The 26,483-nt window shown below is 46.3% G+C and overlaps 2 protein-coding genes across 2 annotated transcripts in view; one reads left to right on the top strand and one right to left on the bottom strand.

Annotated features, from left to right (window-relative positions):
* Positions 1-855: 855 nt before the first annotated feature.
* On the top strand, positions 856-13,251 carry MRPS22 (mitochondrial ribosomal protein S22). Its single transcript, XM_062214044.1, has 8 exons — positions 856-1,040; positions 3,169-3,332; positions 4,034-4,198; positions 6,595-6,738; positions 7,042-7,125; positions 8,368-8,513; positions 11,945-12,053; positions 12,842-13,251. Exons 1-8 carry the CDS (start codon positions 869-871, stop codon positions 12,935-12,937), a joined length of 1,080 nt encoding a protein of 359 aa, XP_062070028.1. The 5' UTR covers positions 856-868; the 3' UTR covers positions 12,938-13,251.
* A 107-nt stretch (positions 13,252-13,358) lies between these two features.
* Positions 13,359-26,483, bottom strand: part of COPB2 (COPI coat complex subunit beta 2) — a 34,747-nt gene continuing 21,622 nt past the window's right edge. The window contains exons 10-22 of the mRNA XM_062214030.1: positions 26,137-26,247; positions 24,098-24,186; positions 23,905-24,011; positions 22,832-22,975; positions 20,660-20,790; positions 19,875-20,082; positions 16,431-16,541; positions 15,460-15,674; positions 14,511-14,603; positions 14,245-14,425; positions 14,052-14,120; positions 13,834-13,905; positions 13,359-13,661 (exon numbers count right to left, since the gene is read on the bottom strand). Of these exons, the coding sequence (XP_062070014.1) occupies positions 13,566-13,661; positions 13,834-13,905; positions 14,052-14,120; positions 14,245-14,425; positions 14,511-14,603; positions 15,460-15,674; positions 16,431-16,541; positions 19,875-20,082; positions 20,660-20,790; positions 22,832-22,975; positions 23,905-24,011; positions 24,098-24,186; positions 26,137-26,247 (1,627 nt within the window). The 3' untranslated portion in view covers positions 13,359-13,565. The remainder of the gene's footprint in view (positions 13,662-13,833; positions 13,906-14,051; positions 14,121-14,244; positions 14,426-14,510; positions 14,604-15,459; positions 15,675-16,430; positions 16,542-19,874; positions 20,083-20,659; positions 20,791-22,831; positions 22,976-23,904; positions 24,012-24,097; positions 24,187-26,136; positions 26,248-26,483) is intronic.

Here is a 26,483-nt window from a genome sequence, read left to right as displayed (position 1 = left end):
TGGAAAAACACAGCCATGGACACCTCACTCTCTGCAGGGGCTATGGAAAGGGAGCAGATCATCAGATCTGAGAAAAGGCATGGGCTGGGAGACAGCTGCATGCATCCCACTCCTGACACGTAGGTGTGCGAAGAATTGGGGAGCACAGGGCTCTCTTCAGGCCTGGCTCAGTGCTGAGCCTAAGGCTTCCCCCTTCCCTACCCACATAGGGAATTGGCGCATGGGGGCGGGTGAGGTTAGCAGGTAAATCTGCTAGCTAATTCAATTGTTAAAGACCTTCTTCTGCCACACCTTGGGGTAAGTGCTTCACAGGAACCAACCTACAGTTTGGGGAAGACGAAGAACCTGGCCATTGGAAAGAACGTAACAGAAGCACTTAATTGTCCAACAAATGTTTGCTGTGCACTCAGAGGTACCAGGCTATTACAATATTATAGTAAAGTGTGTAGAGTCATTTTCTCCATTGGGTGAGAAACGTAAGCAGATAAGTGAGCAAAATAATCGAAAATTGTGAAAAGGCACATGAAGGGAGGAATTAAGTTATGAGAGGATAGGTGTATAAAATTGGTGGGTGGTCGTCAAAGCTCACAATCAGGAATTGGTTTGGGGGAAGTTTACATGGATTTAAACCTGGGGATAGGAGAAAAGGCTTGGGCAGGAAGTGGATGTTGATTATTAAGAACGATGGGAAAAAGGCATCTATGCGGAAAGGTTATAAGCCTTAACATTAGCTCTAAGAATAGGGCGGGACAGGAACACCCACTTCCGGTCCTCGCTCCCAACCAAACTACATTTCCCAGAATGCAGAAAGGGAGCGTGACCCGGAAGTTGCTCCCATCCGCTTCCGGTCGCTTGGAACCTCCTAATCATGGCGAACCTTAGAATTCCTGTGTCGCTATGGCCCCTTGTGATAGGTCCGCGCGGCCCGAAGCGGGCTTATTTCAGGGCCCGAACCCAGCCCCGGCCTGGTGCCCTGCTCCAGCCACTGCCCCGGCCCTTCGAGGTGGGGCTGCCGCGCCGCCTGCTCACGTCCGAGGCCGGTAAGTGACCTGCTGGACGTTCGCTGGGACGTTTCCCTGGGAGACGTGGAACGTGCTTCTGGCTCTTTGCTCAGCGCGTCCTCAGACCCGCCGGGTGGGTCATCGCCTGCGTTCGTTCGTTAGCTCACTCAGCCACGGTGCCTGCGCTCCGCTCCTTGCCAAGCCCTAGGCTCGACTGGGGGGCACGGCGACGAAGACTGGCCTGGGCTTTTCCTGGAGGGCAGGGGTGGGCCCGGGGGAACTGGCAGTGCGTGTGACCCGCGCCAGGCTGGGCTGGGTGGGCGGGGAAGGATGGTTGGAAAATACGACCACAGCCGAGACGTGGTTGTCACGGCCACGGTGATGGCGGAAACGAAAAGTCCAGAGGTGATAACGCACCCCACGTAGTATTTTTGGAAATTGATTTTGGAGGTAGGACTGTGAAGCCGTGGTCATGGCTTGGGGTCTAGTTTTCAAAGGAAAACAGTTGAGTGGAGGTTAGCCCCGTTAATACTGAGATGGAGGAGATTAATTAAGAGCGGTTTGTGGTAGGGGGTGGATGAAGCGAGGAGGTAGAAGTAAATCTTGGGTTGGGACATAGTAAGTTTGTGGCGCTTTTGAAATTCAAGCGTTCAGTTAGCAGTGAGCTAGAAACCGGGGGACATGGGGGGGAAAACGGCCCCCGACGTTGGCTGCGTGGGTGAGGTGGAGGCCGAGAGAGTTGCCGAGCGCCTGCTCCGAGCTGGAGCCTCTGCGGGACCTGGGTGCCGGGGGCGGGTGACAGGTGTGGCCCTCAGAGCAGGTGGCCTAGTGCTGGTCTCTGTAGTGACGTGAGCTGACTGGTCTTGACGAGGGTAATCGCAGGAGAAATGGAGGCTTAGAGAGACTGATGAGGTGTCACTGTGTTCAGTGTCAGTGCCTCCTGTATAGAAAGAGGGGTAATCCTGTTTACCTCGTGGGGTGTTGTGCTGAGTACGTAAGGTCGTTTGTCGGTACTGGCACGTGGTAGATACCCTGTAAATGAGCTGCTGTCACTGCTGCCTCGGGGGTGCTGGGTATAGGGGATGAGGGCGAGGTTAAGCACGACTGGGTCCTCGGGGCCCAGCCGGCGCTGAGCTGGGGACCATAGGAGAAGCAGGAGTGAGACGAGGAGGGTGCTGGGTTCTGATGTGGCAGTGGTGGAGGGCCAGTGGGGTGGCTGCTGACTCATGGGATGGGAGAGGAGCTTGGCTAGAGATTGAGATTCTCAGATCTCCCGCATAGAACGGTAATTAAAGTCCTGGGAGGCCGCGAGACCACCCAGCAAGAGTGAGAGGGTTGAAGAGAAAGGACGTGGTTCAGAATCCTGTGGGACCCCAGCGCCCACGGGGCTAGCGGAGGAAGTGGGGAGTGGGAGCAGATGGCCTTTTCTTTGTTCCTAACGGCAGTGGAGGTGGAGGTGGGAGTTGGGCAGACTGAAGCGGCGCTGAGATTTTCAGTCCCCTCTCCTGCTCACGGCTTTCCTGTGACCCCACATGGGCCTTCAGCTTGTGTCCGGTGCAGCCCTGCAGCCTAGAATTCCGTCCCCCCTTTCTCTGCCCTGTTGAAGCCCAGGTGGCAGGGAAGGCACCTGGGGCCCTGGCGTGCCCTTCCCACTCCCAGGCTGTGTCAGTACCTCATCTGCAGTCATGCAGCCCCCAGGCCTCCTTGTGTGGCGCATTCCGCTGAGGAGCACTACTGGAAACCATCTCGAGTCTAGAACCAGAGAAAGCTAGGTTCGAATCCTGGCTCCGTCACTGACCAGCAGTTCTGAGTAGGCTCGGCAGCATGTGTAGACTCGGACAGCAACACGCATTTTGGGGTTGCTGAGAGCGTTCCTAAAGGTGCGTGTTGGGCCTGGCGTGCAGGAGAGAGCTGTGTGGTCGTCATGTGAGTCACTTTTCTTCCCGTTGCTTCCTCTAGCGAGCTTTCCGGCAGAGTCTGTGTCTCTATCCTTATAGTGAGCGCTCGGCAAATTGTAGGGGAAGCTGGCCCAGTGGAATTGTTACCATTATGCAGCGCCGGGGTAGACATTGTGCTGATGGTTTTCTTGTCGACGTTTCCACTTAGAGGTCTCGCTTGCTTGTCACTTTTTGCTTGACTTCTTATGTGCTAAAACCCACTTTCACAGAACCTGGCAGCTCAGCGCTGAAGAAACCTACATTTATGGATGAGGAAGTCCAAAGCATACTCATCAAGATGACAGGCTTGAACTTGGAGAAGACTTTTAAGCCAGCTGTACAAGAACTGAAGCCGCCAACCTATAAGTTAATGACCCAGGCGCAGTTGGAAGAGGTATGCGGATGTGGGAATACCGGGAGAATACCTTGTTTCCGGAGCTAAACATGATTTCCAGAGGCCTCTGCAGATGCTTAGAGCTCCTTTTCCATGGGCACTAGTGAGGGGAGCAGCAGGCGCAGAGATGTGTGGATCGATCGGGTGAGGATCGGCGGGAGGGAGCAGGGACCTGGCTGGAGTAGAATAGAGCGAGGCACAAGGCTTAGGCCTGGGCGGCCAAGTGGAATCCCGCCTCTGCCCTCGAGCAGCCCGAGCACCCTTCCTCTGCCTGCCCGGCTTCCTTCTAGGGAAACGTGTGCTGTGCGTGTCTTGGGGCTGAAGCTTTGTGGAGACTGCGAGCTCCTGTTGAACAGCCTCCACCTGCAGGCCCCGGGGCCATGGATACCCGGCCTGTGGGAGCACTTTGAGTGTTTAGAGCGCTTCGAGCTGCTTCTGCCTGGCTGTCTCCGTGCAGTCCTTTGCAGTCTTGATAGTGGTTGAACCTGTAGGTGGCGCCGTCAGCCTCAGGGCGCTGAAGAACAGGGCCCTGCTCCCAGTTCGGCTTTTCATTCACTGATTCATGTCTGCAGCTTTTGTCATGCCTATAACTTTTTTTCTTTGCGGTCTTCAGCATTTTTTAATTACTACCTCCTTTTGTCGGATGATCTTGGTCGGTCACCTTAGGACTTTGTTTAGGATGCTGCATTTTATCTCATTAGGCTAGAAGAAAGGCAGTAGAGGCAGCTAAAATACGACTGAAAATGCCGCCGGTTCTAGAAGAACGAGTGCCCATAAATGATGTGTTGGCTGAAGATAAGATTTTGGAAGGAACAGAAACGGCCAAATACGTGTTTACTGACATATCCTACAGCATACCGCACCGTGTGAGTATCTAACTGCAGGATGGCTTTTGTTGGAAATGCCACGTGGAGATGGGCCTGGGGATGCAGGGACCTGGCTGTGTCTGCAGCTCCGGGAGACCCTTCTGGAAGGCACAGTGTCAGAGGATGGGAAGTGCAGGTAGGCCTACGCCATCGTCGCCACTCCCTGCAGAGTGCACCCACAGGGCGAGCCAGCTGATCACAGGGAGGCGTACAGTGTGCTGGGGCGGGCCCAGGGATATTCAGACAGGCAGGGGACCCCCACCCACCCACCCACATACACACACCACCACGGCCACAGGTGGGCACAAATATACAAGGCAATGGGAGAGGGATTTTATTTTACCTAAGCCTGATTTTCTACCTGAAACTTTCTAAGAAGGTAGAGTCTTTATTTTTTTATTTTTTAAGGTTTTATTTGAGAGGTGGAGTTAGAGATAGAGAGGTCTTCATCGCTGGTTCACTCCCCAGATGGCTGTAACAGCTGGAGTTGGGCCTATTCAAAGCCAGAAACTTCTTCCAGGTCTCCCACATGGGAGGCAGGGGCCCAAGCACTTGGGCCATCCTCCACTGCTTTCCCAGGCCATAGCAGAGAGCTGGATTGGAAGAGGAGCCACCAGGACTCAAACCAGCACCTGTATGGGATGCTGGTGCTGCAGACAGAGGCTTAGCCTACCACTCCATAGTGCTGGCCCTCCAGATTGAGTGTCTTGATCCTGAAAATTCCTTGATGATGCCAAGAGACTCAGACTTCCCCCTTGGATTTCACTTTCTAGAATTTTCAGGAAGAATGACAGTTGTTTCTCAGACAACTTTCAGGTGTCACTACTTCTAGGTTGTTGCCAATCTCTGGCTCTTCTTCCTCTTTGTCAGTTTAAAAGAACACCCTGCACCTTAACAATGGATTTCAGCCTTTACAAGCAAAGAGCAGTTGCAGTTCAGCTCACAAAATGTATTAGAATGCTACAGAATGCTAAGTTTAGAGAAGGGCCGCAAAACGTGCGTGGGGCCAGCTCTGCCGCACAGGGGGCTCAGTCTCCACCTGTGGTGCCGGCGTCCCACATGGGTGCCGGCGTCCCACATGGGTGCCGGTATCCCAAAGTCCTGGCTGCTCCTCTTCCGATGGAGAAGATGGTCCAAGTGCTTGGGGCCCTGCCTCCCATGTGGGAGACCTGGAAGAAGTTCTTGGCTTTGGATTGGCCTAGTTCCAGCCATTGCGGCCATCTGGGAAGTGAACCAGCAGATGGAAGACCTCTTTCTGTCTCTCCCTCTCTGTCTGTAACTCTGCCTCAAATATTCTTTTTTTAAAAAAAAAGACATCCATGTCCATACACCAGTCACTTGCATAACTGGTGAAATGAACAGCGTTTACAGTTTCCATCTGAATTCGGATTTTTGTTTTGTGAATAAACGTTTTCTGAGCTTTGAAGGCTGATCGTAGAAGCATCTTAATCACTTGAAAGGGAGACAGGAACATGAATTCATGTTATTCAAAGTATCAAATCTGAGGAAAAACTTTTTTTTTTGGTCTATTTTTCCCCCTGTATTTGCTTGTATTTTATCCTCAGAACACATTCAGACTTGTACACCTTTGAAAAGTTGAGAAGCGATACCATCTGGTTTGTATATTAATCAGGTGTCTATCATTTGTCAGCAATGTGCAGAGCTCCGCGTCTGTCCCTCGGTGTTGCAGAGACTACAGTTCCCATGTCCTGTCTTGGTCCAGTTACGTACTCTGAGAGCTGTCAAAAATCTGGCACACGATAGGTCACAGTTTGAGTGGTACAGTAGAAGATGGAGTTCCGAGGAATACACAGTCCCCTGCCTGGCTCAGGATGCGGTGGCTGGAAGAGAAGTGGTCAGAGGCAGAGGCAGGTGGACCGGTCAGGGTCTCTGTCGTGACCATGTCTAATGCCCATAAGAGAAATCGGAGGTGCAGAATTCAACATCGTTGGGCTTGTGCTTTTTTCCTCATGGATTTTAAACATACATCCTAAAGTAGAAAAACCTGTTGAGACTTTGGCATGAGGAAGGGCAACAGTTTGAAAAGCTCTTACAACACATCTTTCCTTTAAAATGGACTCAATGAATCCCGCGTCAGCTTTTTTCCTTTCCCCTAGTTGAACCATTTTACATATTGAACTCATGTTAGCTCCTTGTTACCAAATGACATCACGTGAGAGCTCTGATTGTTCGGTATCCAGCAGTGAGGGTGAGAGGCCTCAAACCTTGCCGGGTGTTGGAGGCTTGGGACCACCAGGCTCTCGTAGGCATGATTACGTTTTGCTTCCCTGATGCATTTTGTACTGTTGACTGAAGACTGTTTAATGGTCTTAGTGGGACCCAGGGACTAAAATCAAGTCTTCATAAACTCACACTCGGCCAACTTTGTATTTCAGGAGCGTTTCATTGTCGTCAGAGAACCAAGTGGCAGACTACGCAAAGCCTCTTGGGAGGAACGGGATCGGATGATACAAGTGTATTTCCCAAAAGAAGGTCGAAGAGTTTTGCCACCAGTAATTTTCAAGGAAGAAAATCTTCAGGTAATGTGACTTGGGTTTTACATACTCCGGGGTCAGTGGTGCTAATGTCTTTGTAGAAGCTGTTGGCTCTGGCACTGCTTGGCATTTGGCGCTGGCAGAGGGAGGTGAACGCGGCTGGTGCTAACCTGGTTAGGCCCCCCTCTCGGAAGTGGCTTAGCTGGGATCTGAATACAGGTGTGACAAGCCTGAGCTGTTTCTCTGCGTCTCTTGATGGGCACAGATGTGGCCCGAATGTGGAGGGGCGGGATCGTCAAGGGGACGGGATTGGTCGCATCTGATTCCCACTCTGCTGTGCGGTTTTAGACCATGTACGGCCAGGACCGGCATGTGGACGTCCTCAATCTCTGTGTGGCCCAGTTTGAGCCAGATTCCACGGAGTACATCAAGGTGAGCGCATTTTACGTTTTCTGTACCAGGCTTCTGTGTGACTAAGATTGCTCGTCTGGGCAGTGAGTTTGATTCTAAGATTTGCTACAGAGGGGAAGGGAACTATCTGCAAGTCTGAGTCCAAGTGTATGCAGGTGTCTGTTGTATCCTGGCCATCGCCCTTCGGGCTGGGGGAACTGAAGCTGGACAGGGAAGTGGCCTGCTGAGAGCTGCGTGCCTAGAAGTGGTAGGGATTAGGATGCAAACTTGACGACAAAACCTGTTCTCTTATCAGTGTGCTATGTAGGAACAAGATCACTTACTCACATCTGCCAGAGGGCAGTATGTGTGTCTAGCAAGTCACTTGTGTGCCTGACCTATTACCAAAGGTGGATAGGTGCTACCATGAATGAGGCTGGTGTGTGTTGAGGCCTGCAGTCCAGAAAAGATGGTGGGGAAGGATGCTGGCTAAACTGACGGGTAGTTACCGCCGTAGATCTAACATGTTAGATGTTAATAGCAGCTTACAAAGTGCTCATGGGAGAATCCTCATCAGGCCTTAAGGTTCTATTGGGCAGGGAGTGTTGCAGCAGGTGGAGGTGGGTGAGGAGAGCTGTCTCGGCTAGAGATTGCTCAATGAGCAACAAGCAGGAGAAATGACTGGTCACCTGGCTGGCTCGTACATGCACTCTGCGTGTAGGGGAGCGGTGGGAGATGAAGCTGGGAAGGTGGATGGAACCACAGCATGGGACCTCAGATACCGGGCTGAGGACTCTCGAGAGAGCGCTGAGGGGACATCAGTTAATAGGACGGGATGGGCTAGCTGTTGAGATGGGGTAGTTGATGGAGTAGGGGAAACGGGAAGGAGTGGACGATACTCGAGATTTCTTTTCTCCCCTAGTGACCACAAAATAACGGTACATTTTTTCTGATAGTCTACAGATATGAAATAGGTGTCTAATAAATAGTCCTTGGCTGCGGAAAACCAGTTGATATGGCTGTGTTTGCCAGAACTCGCTACAGGCTGCCACAGACTTCCACGGTGGACAGTGGCACCCATTTGCTATCCTAAAGACCAACTCATCTTAACGAATTGTAGGGGTGTTCTAAATCGGACCTATAGGGTAAAACTAGTGGACACAGCTGCAGGTAGACCTGGTTTTTTTCCCCCACCTGTCTTTGGCAGCACTCGTGATAGTGTATATCAAGCCATGCTGCTCAGTTGATTTCCTGTTTCTAAAGAGTTGCATTTTATGCGGATAGGTTCATCACCAGACCTATGAAGACATAGACAGACATGGCAAGTATGACCTTCTACGTTCAACGAGGCACTTTGGTGGAATGGCTTGGTATTTTGTAAATAAGAAAAAGATTGATGGTTTGCTGATCGACCAGATTCAGAGAGATTTGTAAGTATGATCTTGGCAGTTATAAAAGAAACGTTCTTATTGCCCTAATGGGAAAGTCTGTGTTTAAGATACGATATTTTTATAATAGCTGTACTATCCAGTGATCATTGAAGCTTCACTTACCTGTCTGGGTTTATTCTTCTAGCATAACCAGGTTTCCCAGGCTTTGCTTTTTCTTGTTAAGATTTGAAAGGCAGAGTCAGAGAGAGGGAGAGACAGAGATCCCATCAGCTGTTTCACTTCCCTAAATAGCCACACAGCCGAGGCTGGGCCAGGCTGAAATCGGGATCCTGGGACTCCATCTGTGTCTCCCACGTGGGTGGCAGGAGCCCATGTACTTGGGCCATCTCCTGCTGCTTCCCATGTACAGTAGCAGGGAGCCGCATTGGAAGCGGAGGAGCTGGCGCTCATATGGGATGCTGGTATTGGAGGTGGCAGCTCTACCCTCTGCATACAATGCCTGTCCCTAGTCTTTGCTTCAGAGGCATAAACAGGGCTAGAGCCTTTGAAAGAGTAAGTGACTTTGGTCTGTATTATATACTCTGAATATCGACTTATCCTGGGCTTGCCGGTGCTGCTGGTTATCTGTGAACTTTCCAGATACTCCGAGGGGGATTAGATAGGAAATGTAAAGGAGACGTAAATGCTGGTGGGTGCTTGTTTTCTGGAAGAACTATTTCTAAGGCTTTCTAGTAAAAGCTATCATCTACCTTATGAAGGTACTTTTGTTTTTGCTATCTTTGACTTTTGCGGCCTACATAGTTGGGTGAATGGCCTGAAGTAGTATCTGCTGTATTCTGGCATCCAGCGGCCGTGCTCCCAGGTTTCTGGCTGGGAATGACAGCAGCTTACCGAGTGCCCTTGCACTTGGCTTTGTTGTGCTTCACACACAATGAAGGTCAGTGGCAGCCATGCATTGGGCAAGTCTGCTGGTGCTGTTTCTCAGATGCTTAGCATATTTGAGCAAAGTATATAAGGTATGTATGCTGTTTAGACATACTGTGTTGTTCACCTAATCGATGATAGCATAGCTTTTGTTTGCACTGAGAAACCAAGCAGTTGGTGTGATTGACTTGATCACGATGCTTGCTGTATTATGGGGATCAGTCTAGAATAGAACCTGTATGTCTGAGGTATGGCCTGGAATGTTCTGTTTGATAAATGAGAACATTGTGTTGGGTTGTGAAGGCCAAAATAACTATGGCATGGCTCTGGTAAGAAAGTCAGCTTCCCACACGAAGCCCTTGCTGTGGGCGCACAGGGTTTCGTGATCGTTGCTAACATCAGACTGGTTAAGAGTTGTAGCTGACGGCATCCTATGTGCAATCCGGCCATACGATAGAGGTGACACGTTGGGAAGTCAGGGTTCCACACATTTTGCAAAACAGGTGCAGCCCACGTGGGGAAACGGCAAATCCTCCTCAGACACGGCACTGTCCCTGGGGTTGGCTCTGGGCTAGCCCACCTCCCCATTTCATGCTGTGCAGTCTTAATCTGAAGCAACATCGACCTTCGTCCCAAGGGGTGGGTGGCGGAGGGGCCTTCATGTGCATTAGCAGTGGTGAACTGCCTGAGTGTCTCAAATGTAATCATTCTGTGCTGAGTTTTAATAAAGTGGAAGTGTACTGAGGTGTGCTAGTGTGTGGTCCTACAGTGTTGCCCGTTTTCTTATGTCAGCTTGGTCTCTGCAGCAGTTTGTACTCCGAGAGGTACTGGCTACACCTTCCCTGCTGTGCAGAGGCAGGAGCCCTTCTGTGATGCAAACGAACTGCAAAGCCGGGGCTGGACAGTAGAGGGTGCACCTCCCCCCGGAAGGGAGCCACAGTTAGGATTCTGCACACATTTACTTGACTCTGGTCCCACTGGTGGTATTGTGTAAGATGCTTTCAGAATCTCATAGAAAGTGTAAATTGATTCACTTCAAATAGGTGTCAGATGTTAAAACTTGTTTGAGACATTATATTTTAACATGAACTTAATGAAACCCTAATATAAATCTAATATGTAGAAACCCAGTTTTTTTTTTTTTTAATAGGGCCACATGCCTAATTTCTAAAGAATTCTTTTTATCTTTTATTTTGGGGGAGATATTGTGTTGCCATGTTTACTGGATTTTGTTAGAGTATAGCAAACACAGTAGATTAGTAATGATCATGTAAAAAGAAAAGATTTGAAAGGCAGAGAGGAGAGTTTGCTGGTTCACCCTCCAGATGGCCACAGCAGCCAGGCCTGGGCAAGGGTGAAGCCGGGAGTCCCTGTGGGTCTCCCATGTGGGTGGCAGAGACCAAGTACATGGAGCATCTCCTGCTTTCCATGCACATTCGCAGGGAGCTGGCAGCCTAAGCTGCTGTGTTGCAATGCCAGCCCCTGTCATTACCATTTTTGATCCTCTTATTCCCCATAAAAACAGCTTCTACATGAACACTTCCAGTTCCTGTTTTCCGAAGAGCTGGCCTTTGGAGTAGGTGGGCATTAGGATAAGCCCGGAGCATTGCTCCAAGGCCATTGCTTGGAGGCCTTGAGTTGTTCTGTTCTCCCCAGCTCTGGGAGAAGCATGGGAGGTTGGAGAGTGACAGCAGGAAGAGATTGACAGAAGGTGTTTTTACCCCTCACCCCCACCCCAGAAGCCAGTAGCTCACTAAGTAAGTACACAAGGCAGAGCCTCCAAGTCTTGGAGGAGGTTATTTTTAGACACTCTGCTCTGCAGTAGGAATGCTAGGAGGGTGTCAGCTGAGAAGACAGTGATTAGAGAAGGCCAGACAAGTTTTAATCTCAGCTAGTACTTGGGCATTTCTGAAAGTGTATGATACAACCATAACAATCCCTGTTCCGGCTTTATCCTAGGTGGCTGTGTGACACTAAAGGTGGAGACTGCGGGTGTACAGCTTGACTTTCCTTTTGTCTGACGGTCATGATTACAAATTTGCTCCATTAGGTTAATCTTCAATGAATGTGTTCCTGCGAACAGTCAGGTGGTCTGAGATCTGTCTTTGGGGTCTTGGGGGCATTTATCCACTAATCGAGCCTTGATGAAAATCCTTTAACAGCTGTTACTGAAGGCAAATGACCTTGGCATCCTTAAGACCTCAAAGTAGCCTCTTATGTGGGACTGTGCTCTGAGAAAGATTACACTGTGAAATGGATGGGCTTGGAAATCATCAGCCATTAGGGATGTTTGCCCACAAAGTGCTCTGTGGCCAGAAAGAATACAGCCGTATCTAGAATGTGTTCAATTTCACAAACTGGGTACTTCCTGCAGACCCCTGCCTCATGGGGCTGGTGTGAGGCCTAAATTAACCCACTTTCCCGAAAACGCTTCTGAAACCATAAACTAAAGGCCTCCCCCACCTTCTCAGTGTGCAGAGTATGAAATGTGATTCTGAAGCAAGCGCTGAAAAGCTGTGCCTAACACGAGGCCCTTTCTCTCTCAGGATTGACGATGCTGCCAGCTTGGTCCAGCTGTACCACATGGTGCATCCCGAAGGCCAGTCAGCCCAGGAGGCCCGAGGGCAGGCAGCTGAGGGAGTAAACCTAATTAAGGTGAGGGGGGCTCTTCTCTGCACTGCTTTGTGTTGCACTGGGGAACATTCTCACTAAATGATAACTAAACAATTGGAGTGTGGGCTACCTGTGGTTTCAGTGTGACTAGAGCTCCCAAACTTCAGCACAGGCAGCAGGGTGGTGCCGGGGAGAAGTGAGGTAGGGGGCCTGGTAGCCGAAGGCCAGAGAGGCTCAGCCTGGCCCAGCAGCCCCTGCATTCACGCTGAAAGGGCAGGACAGGGCGGAGCAGGAAGCAGTGCACTTCCCTCCTGTCCTCCTGTGTGTTCACGTTCCTCTCAGTGGGACTGAGCAGGTGTCCTGTCTTAGCTGTATTCCGGTTTTGGAACTGCACGCTCTCCAATCTGTAATGAGCCCGTGGTTTTACCTGTTAAAACCTATCCTTCCTGAACACACTGAGCATTTCTCTCTTCTAATGCTCAGAACAAGTGATTTTGTGGACGACTCCTATCGCAGTAGTAATTTTTGCCTGCTGCAAAGCAGTTACAAGGACTACTAAAGATAAAGTGAGCAGATACGTACTAAATCCTAATTTTCTGTGATAAGCTGGATAAAGCAAACATTTTAAGAAAAATTCTCCTAATAGGAGGGGCAATGTCAGCGTTATCTTAATTAGGATTGCCTGGACTATGTAAGACACTTTTTATCCATACCTTTATAAAAAGACTTCTTTAACCTGGCACAGCTCTTGAATTTAAGACAACATTTATGTAGTGACAAATTACAGCATATGTCTTATTGCTCTAACTTTTTTTTTTAAATTTTAACAGGTCTTTGCAAAAACAGAAGCACAGAAGGGGGCATATATAGAATTAACACTGCAGGCTTACCAAGAAGCATTCGTTAGCCATTCTGCAGCTTCCTGAGAGTAACTGTAAAATACATTCCATTTTACTAAATACTACCTTTCTCTTTGTTAATATTATGCTGAATGTTTAAAAAATGTCAAGATTAAATAAGGTATATTTATAGTTTTCTATAAAGTTACTTTTTATTTTTGACAAATATCAAGTAAAACTTGTTGTTCTACTTCTAGGCTAGAAAGGGCTGACGCTTCAGTGCCTGATGATAGTTTTAAGTACGCGCTCAGTTTTCCCAAATAGGCCAGCAGGTAACTCAGACACGGCCCAGCTTCGTGAGGTCAGAGGGGCAGGGCTTTGATTCCAGAGATGAAGTCTGAGGACAGAAATAGGACATGGCTATTTTGAAGAACAACAACATGGCTATTTATCGCTAAGTGATGTAGCTTTGCCTCAGCCTTCTCAAAAGAAAGGAAGCTGAAGAATCTTTAATTCCAAAGATTTTATGATATGGTCCAATGACAGTTAATGAGGAAACCAGCAATTTAAATGCTCCACATAAGCTCCTCTTCAGACAGAGGGCAGTGTTCCAGCGGTCCACAGTGTCTATGTATAAAAACCTCAGGGCTTTCTCTTAGTCCCAAGCACTGTGGTCTGGCTGACGATCAATACATAATGGTCTGTAGTAGCACATTCAGTCATCCAAAATATCTTCATCCAGGTTGATATCTGTTGTGTCAATATCTTCTAATTCCAAATTATCCAGGTCTACTTCTAGTTCAAGTAAACTCTGAAACAAAAAGGAGAGAGTGATAAACTTATAGTACTATTATATGTGGTTCACGATCCCAAAACAAGCACTGATGCTTTCTTTTTTAGTTCAAAAGATTCCAAGAGACCGCGCATTCTGCCGACATTTCTGGCTGGTGAAGGGAGGTTGGGGGATGTCCTGTCCCACCTACCTTTTCTTCTTTGTTGGCTGTGTGGGAGGCCACAATAACAGGAGTAGGAGAAGAGGGTTTCCCGTCGAGTTCCTGAAAGCCAAAGTGGAAGCACATGTGAAACAAAGGAATTTTCTCTGGAATTTAGTTTTCCCTAAGGGAAGGGTGCTCAGGATTAAGATGTAGGAGAGGGCACTGAAGATCAACAGTGCTGTCCCATGTAGTTAGTACTCACTGACCTGCTGAGCTGCAGATCTTGAGGGCTGAAAGCCTTTTGCCTCTTCCATAACATTTCTCTCTTCATTTGGCTGTCAGAGAATAAAAATCACAATTCATCTACGAACCTGGCCTGGGTCCCACATAGTAGCTGTTACTCCAGCAGCAGCTCACAATCTGAGCTGCGGCTGTACTTCCCCCGGGAGTCACACTCACTGTGACAAGTGGGTACTGTTTGGCTGGCCACAGGTCAGCATGTGTCTCCTTCACCCATTCTTCAACAACAAAGGCTTCTTTCAATCCAGGGAAGAGATTTTCATACTCGGTCGGGTCAGCAAGGGATTCTGCTGCTTTCTGATTAACTTTGGAGAGATTCTCTCTCCAGAGTTTGACCACCCTAAAATAAACACCATGGAACCAGAGAGAGTAAGTATGTTCTGTTTTTATATGAAACATATCCTTCTAAAACTACAAGTCCATACCTTGAAACCTGACTGGGTAAGTAAGTTCGGGCCAGGAAGGCAGCTTCTGGCAGTCGTCCAGTTCGAATCAAGAGCTCCAAGCAAGCGTCAAGCCTACAGAGTAAAAAGGAGAGACACTACTACCAAGAAGTGGCACTTGCTTTACCTTAAGAAATGTAGCCTAGATGCAAAGTCAAAATCCCCACCTAACTCCCCCCTCCTCCCCTACACACACACACAGGCATCTCCTGTCTGTCGCTGAGCCCTTTACTTGTCTTACGGTCATACAAGGGATTTGAGATGACCCAGTGGTGGCCAGCAGAATACCAAGAGGCAATTTTCCTTCAGTTTTTACCTTTGTGGTTGTTTTTCCCCCCTAAGTTTTATGGTGGATAATGTGGTTCAGAATCCAAAAAATTTCTTGTACTGTAAGTAATTGGAAAATACATGTCCTATACATTGTGTCAAAACAACTACAAATGGATGTCAGAGTTCAGGTCACCAAATATTTTTGGAGGTATATTAATCAGTAAATACACTGTTATTGGGATGCACACTTCCAAGTTTTATCACAGGATTTAATGAATACTGCTGTGTTTCGTTTTCTAACACAGCAGCTTGTCCCCAGGACGAGTTTTAATATTTATGCTCTAGAGTTGAGCTTAAATCAAACTGGCATCCTCATCCTCCACTGTTTTCCGTGAAGAGATCAACATGGGTCAAGGCCTCTGCCACTCTGGTGCCAGCTGGAGCAGCGTACTAGAGCTTCTGCTGAAGGTGAGAGCCACCACGGGGGCAGCACCTTCCTCGCTGCGGCCCCTGCGACTCGCCGCCCCTCAGCCTTCCATCAGTTCCCTCTGCAGGGCTCATTCTCCACATTTCTCTCCAAATGCCACTCACAGTAAGTGCCGAAACAACTCTTTAGTTACCATGTTCACCAATGTCTTTTAGGCCTTCGAGTAACACTTACTTGCCCTGTAAAAAGTAGCTCATGAAGGCCACGTTATTTTTGCCATCTCTCTCCGCACCCTCTGCCAGCTTGTTCACCATACTAGCGTTTCCAGAGGCAGTGGCCAGAAGCAGCAGCCCCCCGTAGTCCTGTGCATGGTGCAGGCACTCCTGGGCCAGGCCAAACTGACACTTGCTAATGGCCAGCTCAGCAAGTTGTTTCCACTTCTGTTCTGACTGTAAGACAGTGTTTCCAAGTTAAAACAGCTCCGGGAATAAACACTTAAACTTCTAACATCATTATGTTATTGCTGTATTGACCAGGGAAGACCATTCTATAGAGAGTTGTGCTAGTTAAGGTGACTCTACCCAAGTAAGAATAGCACAAAATGGAAGTTAGTTGTATATACACAACTAATTCAAACACAAATCAGTTTAATAATGCATGAAAAATCAACCTATAACCATCTAATTAGACTGCAATTATTTTAAGGAGAATGCTACTTTTACATTTTCCAAAGATACTGTCACTTGTAATTTCTCAGAAATCAGAATGTTGCATATTTGGATGATCTGGCTAGAATGAATTTTGCACACCTAAATTCATCAGTAAATGCTAGATTTTAAAACAGGGGGGTCCTTAATACAAAAGTTCCACAAAAATGTCATTAAATTGTCTCTGAAAATATCAGAACCTTTCTCTAAAGCCATCTTTCTCATTACCTGGGGTTACTGGCAAATTATGTGTGTTCTTTGAAAATTCCAGACAAGTTTAATTACTATCTTTATATCTTCTTTTATGAAACAATTTCATGTAAAATATGAAAATACTTTCAACCACATTAGAGTGCTAAGAATATCTCCAGTATAATCTAAAGATTAAATTTTAAAGACCAGAGGTAACCTCATCAAAATGGGTAATCTGAAATTACCAATTCCTAGAAGTACCTACTGGTCTTTCCATCAGTTAAGAAAAATCATGTTAGTACATACCTCCGCTTCAACTGCTAACTGATACGCAATTTTTAACTCTCCAAGCTGGAGAGCAAGCTCAAAACAATGTTCAGGATCTGTAGACACTGTGAGAGCTTGCTGCTTGAAGCCCTAAAGAGGAAAAATATCAAATGTGAGATTTATGTTCACAAGCACTTTGTATATACACAGTTCATCTATCTCATACTGAAAATATTGCTGACGAACCCTACTAGATGAACAGAATACCTTTTAATAAGAAGACAGAAAAAAGGAGTAATTAAATTAGGTGAGAGCAGATACTCATTTGTATCATGTCAAAGGGTTTTTTCTCTAGAGGATTTTTTACTTACTCTGACTTGAGGGGCACAGAGATCACCCATCTACTGGTTCAGCAAAGTACCTGCAGCAGCCAGGAGCCAGGAACTCAATCCTGCTCTCTCGTGTATGGCAGGGACCCAACCATTTGAGCCATCAAATGTTGCTTCCCAGGGTGCACATTAGTAGGAAGCTAGAATCAGAAGTGGCACTGAGGCTCGAAACCCAGGCACTCTTGACAGGCAAGGGGTCCCAAGCCTATTTTTAAAAAGACAATGGCAGGGGCCGGTGCTGTGGCATGGCGGGCTAACACCCTGGCCCGAAGTGCTGGCATCCCATATGGGTACCGGTTCAAGACCTGGCTCTTCCACTTCCCATCTGGCCCCTGCACCAACTTGGGAGTCATGGAGGAGGCTGCTGGCTTTAGATTGGCGCAGCTCTGGCTGTTGCGGCCAGTTGGGGAGTGAGCCATCAGATGGAAGACCTCTCTCCCTCTGCTCTCCCTGTGTAACTCTTTCAAATAAATAACTAAATCTTAAAAAAAAAAAAAAAAATGGCAGCTGGTCAATCCTACTCTAGTAAAACAACTTGTAAAATTAGAAAAGCTGATCTAATGAGCAATTTCAGAGAACAGGCACAGGGCACAACTGTAGCTGCTGGAAATTAATCAACAACCTGGGCCTTAGAGGTCCTCTGGTCTAGTCCCTTATCTCATGGATAAGCCTAGTAGTGGTAAATGGACAAATAAAAATCTTCCAGGTTTCTTCCGATTATAGGTCATTTAGCAAACATTTTGTATTCAGGGCCATAAACCAGTACAGTGGCTCACCTATGCCTTTACTAGTCTCATGTCCAGTTTATTTAAATCAGCAAGTTTACCAAAGGACAGAAGTCCATTTTCTCATGCTCTGTTAAGCCATCAGGAATAGGCCTTTAACCTGTAATGCATGAATTAGCTTCTCTCCTAAGATAAACAGTATGGATGGGTCTGCCCTATGGGCACATATTTCAGTTTTAAGGATATAGTGTGTTAGGAGTAAACTAGCCCTGAGCTTTTTGTCTAAGGAGTAAGGACAGCATAAGAAACATCCCAATTCGTACCTCAGAACCATGTCACATGAAGGGTCAGCACTGAAACAATCTCCCTAACAGCAGTTAGTCCAGGACTGGGCCCCTCTCCTCTCCCTGATGCATAAAGAAGGCAGGTTTGCTCCTTGGACAGGGTAAAGTGGACCATCTCCAGTTGGGGGAATACCTATCCCACCAAAGGGAGTACTGAGTATCAAAAGGAAAATCCTAGTCTCAGTGAGACTGTGGGAATGGATGTGTGGACTAAATGAAATACTACATGCTAAGTCTCCAAGTTGTCTTCTATAGCCCAAGAAAGATGGTAACTGGGGAGCTGCTTTTAATACTGCAGTATGTCAGCCAAAGCAGCGCCCAGTACATTGTTAGGTGCTCATTAAATTAACTGAATAAATACATGGTGATTAAGTTCATTAGCTGAAGGTAATGACAGTAAGGCTCCCTAATCAGATAGCCTAAACACATCACACAGTGCGATCCACACCCTAGAAACTCAGCCCTTTTGATCTGTTTCTTGGACCTCTGCTCTTAAATGAGAGTCCAAAGATGAACAGATTCCTGAGGAAAGTCTCAAAAGGAAAGAGATCAAAAATGAATAAAAGTAACTTGAAGGAAGTACTTTAAAAAACAAAATTCATAGCCTCAAAGATAAAATAAATTTTCATTTTTATAAGTAAGATTAAGTCATAGACTAATAGGAAAATCAGCTGGGGTAGGTCCAATGTTTGACAGTTTCAGAGGGAATACAGAAAACAAATCACCATAAAATGATGCCTGAAAATCTCTCAGAAGTGAAGGACATGACTTTCCCAAAGGACTCATGTAATACCCAACAGACTGAATGAAAACTAATCTCTACCAAGGCCCACCAGAGTGACATCCACAATGCTTCCTCAGAGGAACAAAACAGGCCATATACCAAGAATCGGGAATAAAAATGATTTAGACTTCAACAACTAGAAGCTAAAAGGCAATGGAACAATAACAATGCCTTCAAAACTTAAAATTACCTCCAACCTAGAGTTGTATAGCTGGGTAAATGGGCCAGTATGTCACAGGGTAGGACAACGGTACTTTCATATATTCAAAGCCACAAAAACTTGACCTCCTACTGACGACCCTTTCTCAGGAAACTGAAGGACTTGCTCCCCCAAAATGAGGGCATCAACCAGGAAAGACGACGGCATTATAGGAAACAATGGATTCTACTCTACAGAGGCCGAGAGAAGCCTGGCTATGATGGTGAGGAGATATCCATGATGAGAGCAGAAAACCCAGTTCAGTCTGCAGCCAACTAAACAAACTGAAAGAGCTTGAGAAATCTGGAGAGTTAAGAGAATCTAGGGGGATGTAACCTTAGGTACACAAAACTAAAGACTCTAGAGAACTCTTAGAGCTGACAGCTGCACGAAAGAAAGCTCTAACTGCACGGCTCAGCTGTGAACAGTTTACCCAGCCCTAACAACATAAATGTCAACGACTGATGTATGCAAAATTAATTGAACATACCTACAGGACAAGGCATAGGAAAGGGACACGTGTATGGTAGATGTGGGGACAGGGGTAGGCACAGCAGAAGAAAGCTCAGCCTTCATCTGTGGGAAGTCACAGGAAATGAAGAAATAGCTGACTTCTATATCATGTTATTTAGAGATGTGGGAACAAATACAACAAGAGTTAAGGAATTATCTCAAGGGAACAGGAAGGACAGAAGGGAGAGCCGCTTTATCTCAAGTCTTAGAGAACTTTGTGCGTATATAACTGACAGACACTATATTAAGAAAAAGGCATGTCACTAAGGCAGGTGGGATATAGAGAAAAATGAATTACAGAAATGAAAATATTAAGACTACAAAAGAAGTATGCAGGAGGATGCTACATCTAACATTTCAAAGGGGTACAAAAGACACTAAGAGAAAATTGAGGAGAGTGTACCACGTGCTCTCACAGTGTGTACACACAACTGCAGGACTGATGCCAAAACTACAGGGACGGCTTGGCAGTTGAGAAATCCACACTAACAGTCTTTCAAATTGCTGATTTAAAAAAAAAACCTCTTACCTGCTTTTCCAAAAAGTGTGCAACTCTGGTCCTTTGTTCCTTTGGAATGGTGGGAAGGACCTTATCAGCCATACTGAAGTCCCTCCGCATCACAGCTGTCTGGTATTCCAGGACTGACACCAGCAGGGAGTAGCTTACAATGTTTAATTCTTTATCACCCAGATAAAGCCGGTTATCCTTAGGAATATAGCCCAGGAGATACATTGTCCTGTAACAGAATCAGAAACCAAGTCAGAAGCAAACTCAAATCTGCAGTTCCACATGCACACACACAGCCTCTTGCTCAAAACCTTTCCATTTGAGGCAATTTCAGTGAATGACAGGCACCTACTAAAACTAACACTGAAAGATCAGCCTACCATGACTACACGTCAGCTACAGATTTTGTTTAAAAAGCACACTTTTGGCCAGCGCCACGATTCACTTGGCTAATACTCCGCCTGCGGTGCTGGCACCCCGGGATTCTAGTCCCGGTTGGGGTGCCAGATTCTGTCCTGGTTGCTTCTCTTCCAGGCCAGCTCTCTGCTGTGGCCCGGGAGGGCAGTAGAGGATGGCCCAAGTGCTTGGGTCCTGCACCCGCATGGGAGACCAGGAGGAAGCACCTGGCTCCTGGCTTCAGATCGGCACAGTGTACCGGCTGCAGCGCACCAGCTATGGTGGCCATTTTGGGGGTGAACCAAGGGAAAAAGGAAGACCTTTCTGTCTAACTCTGCCTGTCAAAAAAAAAAAAAAAAACAGCACACTTTTAGGTTGCTTAAGACAAAAGCAAAACAATATAACATTACCTGTCCAAATGGGCAATGGTGACTATTTCTCCTCCGACATAATAATTTAATCTGTTCACAGAACTTGTGTAAATGAAACAGTCGCCTACCCAAAGCCCTGTTTTCACAATTTCCTGAATCTCACCAAGAACCTGCAGCAAGAGAATAAAAAACTATTACTATCTTATCCGACATGAGGAACTTGTAACAAAACCCTGAGAGTGATATGGCAGAATAAGGTACACAAAGTAAAATCCTATTTCAAGGGGAAAAATTTTTTTTTCCTTGGATTTTCATTGTTTCTTCACTCAAGAGAATAAATTCCTGGGGCTGGTGTTATGGCACAGCAGGTTAGGCCACCGCCTGCAACTCCAGCATCCCCTATGAGCACCAGTTCAAGTTCCTGCTGCTCTATTTTTCATTCAGCCCCTTGCTGATGGGCCTGTGAAAGCAGCAGATGGCTGAAGTGCTTGGGTCACTGCCCACCTATGTGAGAGACCAGGATGGATTTCTGGGTTCCTGACTTTGGCCTAGCCCAACCCAGGTTATTGCAACTATTTGAGGAGTAAACCAGCAGGTGGAAGATTCTCTCTCTCTCTGTGCAATTCTGCCTTTCAGGTAAAATAAATAAATCTTAAAAAAATAAATTCCTAACTAATGCTGTCCAACATGAACAGCCTCAAAGCAGAAGATGACATCGAGCCTAATTTGTAATTAGTGCATTGGTTTTCATTTAAATAATATATAGTAAAAGTAGTATGTAAAATAATTTTTTAAAAAATTTGAGGGGCTGGCACTGTACCATAGTGGGTAAATAAATCTTTAAAAAAAAATTTGAGGGGCCAGCAGTGTGGCATGGTGGGTAAAACCACCACCTGCAGTACCAGTATCCCATATGGGTGCTGGTTCAAGTTCTGGCAGCTCCACTTTTTTTTTTTTTTAAGACTTTATTTATTTGACAGGTAGAGTTATAGATAGTGAGAGGGAGAGACAGAGAGAAAGGTCTTCTGTCCGCTGGTTCACTCCCCAAATGGCCACAACAGCCAGAACTGGGCCAATCCAAAGCCAGGAGCCTCCTCTGGGTCTTCCATGCAGGTGCAGAGGCCCGAGCACTTAGGCCATATTCTACTGCTTCCTAGGCCATGGCAGCTCCCCTGTTAATTGCCCAGGAAGGCAGGGGAAGATGGCCCAAGTAGCTGGGTCCCCATACCCACGTGGGAGACCCAGAAGAAGTTCTTGGTTCCTGGCTTTGGCCTGGCCCAGTTCTGTCATTGCAGCCATCTGGGAAGTGAACCAGCAGATGGAGGATCTCTATCTGCCTCTATCTCTCAAATAAATAAATAAATCTTTTTAAAAATATTTGAGAGGCAGAGAGCGAGAGAGGCTCCCATTGGCTGTACTTTCCAAATGCCTGCAATGGTCTGGACTAGGGCAGGCTGAAGCTGGGAGCATTAGGAACTCAATTCTGGTCTCCCACATGGGTGGCAGGGAACTACCTATTTGTGGTATCATCTGCTTCCTCTCAAGGTGTGAGTTATCAGGAAGCTAGAATCAGTCACAGTGCCTGGACTCAAATCAGGCCCTTTGATGAGGGATGCAGGAATCCCAAGTGGGGTTTTAACTGCTTACCAAACACCTACCCCGTGTTTAAGGGAAATAAGTTTGTGAAACAAAGACCACTTGGGAGTACCTAAGCAAGAAATACATAAACACATAATGTACAATTAAAAACCACAAATTCCTAGGTGAGTATTTGTAATGCGAAATCTCATTGTTGGGTCAAAACTATGATCTGAGAGATTATTATTTTAAACCCTCTAAGACACAGGAAACTGGAATGTTAAGTATTTCATGGGACATCTCCACAATGGGTGATTTATCTTTAATATTTGGGAGCTCACCTAAACCATTCTTGCTAAACAGTCTTAGAACCAAAACAATCACAAATTTCCTCATAGAAAAATATCCGTGGGAATCTACAGATGTCCTAAAATCAAAGCACAAGCCTCTTTTAAACCTATTTGCTTTCAGATTGACTCTCAAGCCAAGATTTTAATTTTCACATGTCACCAGAACCTTTAAATGATGAGTTTCTCCAGTCCCGATTAATAATGAAGTGCTGCAGTCAGTAGTGTGTGTTGTACGAATACAAATCATTTAACAACAAAGCTGTGGTTGTGTCGCTGCAGTTACCTCAAAGGCGTCTTCAATGCCATCTTCGGTAACTCCCTCGTGGGTTTCCTGTGCAGACAGGACTTTTTCTGACAGATACTTAAGGATAAAAAATGACTCCTCAGTGGCAATGCAGACGAGCTCTCCCGAGTCTGACCAGAAAATCTGCAATGCAACAGGCAAAGATAGAGACAAGTGATTTGCATTTCTGAGTAGATATGACAAACTACATATACTTTATTTCTTACAAGAATTATCTCGACATTAAGATAGTACGCGATAATTTATAAAGTGCATTTATACCTATATTTGGGAGGTGGACAGGGGAGGGCTGTTCTACTTAGCTTAGAAATGTGAAGACAGGAAGGAGAGCAGTCAGTGCATGCTGGGTGTACTATAACCTAGACGGGCAGACGCGTTCCAGCGTATTGCCCTAGAAACGTTCCTCATCCTTTCCATTATCTGCCACCCCTCCACAGCCTTTGTAGACATTTACCCCAACTGCCTCTCCCATTGACATTTTAATACCACAGATACACTGTTTATACCTAGGTAATGCATACATACGGGGTACACGAGTGTGTATATTCCTAACTGCACTTTATACATAAAGAGAGAAAGGGTTTTTTTGGTTCCTGTTCACCAGTAACCAGTTCTGCCTCCCGAGAACGCAGGTTCTGGAAGATGGAAGCGAGGCCCAAGAGGTGGTTTTCCCCACGGTGGACGCTGTCGAGGCAGCAGGCTCTGCAAAGGCAGACACTCAGTGCCGGAGCCTCCAGAGTACTCAGCCGTCACTAGCTGCTGTCCAAACGGACTTCTTGATTGAAGAGCACGCTCTTTCACTCCATCAAAAAACATTTAAACACGGATGGCTTCTTGAGATTTGGATAAATTTCTGTACTTTTCAAAAACCTTCGATGTCAGCTGCCTCATTCAAATACCACAATCCTAACTTTCTGAGCAGTTCTGAGGTAAATGGTTCTCTGCCCAACTCAACGGAACAGGCACAGTACAGGGCTACTTCTTGGTCTCAGGGACCCACAACCTGCCACGAAGACGAACATTCCAAAAATGACAATGGAGGCAAAACTCACGTGTTTGGGCTGAATTTCAATCCTGCGTATGAGTTCTGTGTTGTCCCAGTCATAGAAGGCTAAGCCATTCACAGATCTGACTCCCAGTAAGAAGCCTCCATATATGCCTTAACAGAACACAACACAGTTTTGTTTAGATGTTTGTGAGCTCTGCAAAGTGTCTAAAAATGTATCATATATAAATATCACTCACTTTCAGCTCCAAAATCTGGCTTAAATGATTTTTTTTCCTTAAAGTTCTTAAATATCTTTACAACACTGTTGCTCTCTCTTATTGCATATCTGGGTAGGGGGAAAGAGAAGGTAAACATAGCATATTTAGTATATACTAATCCACAGTTTTACCAAATGTTAGCAGTATCTTCAAATATTTTTGAATAATTATGCAAAAATATGAGTATTTAGAGACTGATGTATTTTTTTTCTTAAGAGACCAGTGAATTTCTTACAGTAGGACAATCAGTGGATTTCATACTGTGTATTACACAAATTACCAGGGCTTATAAACTATTTAGAAACTGGATATAACCCAAATGTCAATCAGTAGGCAAATGATTAAACAAATTGTGATATATTCACAAAATGGAGTATTACTCTGCAAACAGCAGAAACTGATTAGTTATCCAGGCAGCGCAAGGCTGTGTCTAGGAAACATTCTGCTGAACAAAAGCAGCTGGATACATCAGGGCACAGCCTAGGACTGCACTTATAGTAACCTCTAAAAAAGACTGATCTACATGGTGGCAAAAAGCAACTGAGTATCTGCCTGTGGCTGGGAGTGTGCATTTGTCCAAATTTACTGAAATGTACACTGAAAGTGGTACACGGTCCTGCACAAATTATACCCCCGTGAAGCTAATCAAAAACAAAAGAAAAACTGTGACAAGCGGCTTACAGTCAGCCGTGTTCAGCAACAACTCGGGAAAGTGGTTATTCAGGCCTCTGCCTTGAAAGGGGCTCAGAGCTATCACTGGATATTTGGTAACTGTGCTTGGGGTGAGTGCGCTGTTGGTTTGAGGATGACGCTGGGCAAGGTCTTGGCTGCATAAAGCTGCAAAGAGGCAACTATCCAAATCAAGGGGGAGGTGTGTTTGGAGAAGTGAGAGTAGTCATGAACTGCAGCTCTGCTCTGTGATACACAGAACTGTGTGTGTATGCATCTACTCAAGAAATTCATGGAAAGGCGAAAACAATTCCCCATCTCTCAGTAAATAATGCTATAAAAACTTTTAAAATATATCTTATTATGAAGAGGCTCAAGTCACCCTACCGTTTGGTGGCAGAAGGCAACACAAAACATGGGGAAAACTAAGACAACTAGAAGACGTAATCCAGCTATGTGGTCTGAAAACACCAAAGCCCTAATGTTTATTACATGCATCAAACAGGAGTCAAAAAGGAACTGGAGTTTGTGACTGTCTAGTAAAACACATTGAGACTTAAATGATTTCTTTCTTTTAATCAACATTCTGCTTTCAGACAGAAATTTGTTTTGTTAACAACACAGAAAATCAGTTTTTAAAAAGATTCAATAGGGGTGTAATAAGTGTAGCCACCTGCAATGCTGGCATCCCTTGTGGGTGCCAGTTCATGTCCCAGCTCCTCTACTTCAATCCACCTCCCTGCTAATAATGTGCCTGGGAAAGCAGCGGAAGATGGCCCAACTGCTTGGGCCCCTGCACCCACGTGGGAGACCTGGGTGAAGCTCCTTTTTCCTGATTTTGGCCTGCCCCAGCTCTTGCCATTGCAGTCACCTGGGGTATGAACCAGGAGATGGAAGATCTCTTTGTCTCTCCCTCTTACTCTTTCAAATAATTAACTCTTTTTTAAAAGTTGAATAAAGCTATCAGAGTGACATCGAACCACAGAGCATCTGTCCAAACAGCAGCAGCAGCAGTATTAGGACCCAGGTGACCAGGAGGGCCTGCCAGGGGCTAAGGGGCATCAGCAGCAGGTCCTGTGTGGGTTCCACCAAGGAAATGGGTGCTGGGTGCTCAGTGCAGTAGGATTACTGGATCAGCCTGAGAGTCGGCCCAACAGTGAATTTAGGGAGGGCAAGCTCAGTTCACAGTGCAGCTGCCCCCGATGCTAACCTTCCGACAGACTGCTTCAGTAAGAACTGTGTCAACCACGAGGAGCACAGCCTGCCCTGAACCTCCAGCACCTCTTCTATACAGCAGTGCTCAGCATGCACCTGCAACCCGGACAAGCTGCATCTCAGTCAGAACTTACTCTGAGGAATCATGGGCCCATGCAAACTCCTGGGCAGACCCAAAGCTCTTATTTCTCAAGGCCATTGCCGTGTAGATGATGTACTCTCCATCACCGCACACCACAACAAACCTAGAAATTACAGAAGCCAGGGAGGGAAGGACAGAGGAATAACGACATGTAGGAGTTAGGAAACAACAGTTCATCTTTATGGTAAAATAACTGTAATAGCAAATAGTATTTCAACCAATAATTACCATTTTATCTTTGAAAGTTATACATTTCTTTGAATGCAAAGCCAGACAAAAATATTCCAGCCAACAAATCCAAAAGTAAATCACAAATATAGGATTACTACTGAAGATGTC

Source organism: Lepus europaeus, chromosome 2, assembly GCF_033115175.1.
Source record: "Lepus europaeus isolate LE1 chromosome 2, mLepTim1.pri, whole genome shotgun sequence".
Classification (NCBI taxonomy): domain Eukaryota; kingdom Metazoa; phylum Chordata; class Mammalia; order Lagomorpha; family Leporidae; genus Lepus; species Lepus europaeus.
This window is presented reverse-complemented; position numbering and strand designations above follow the sequence as displayed.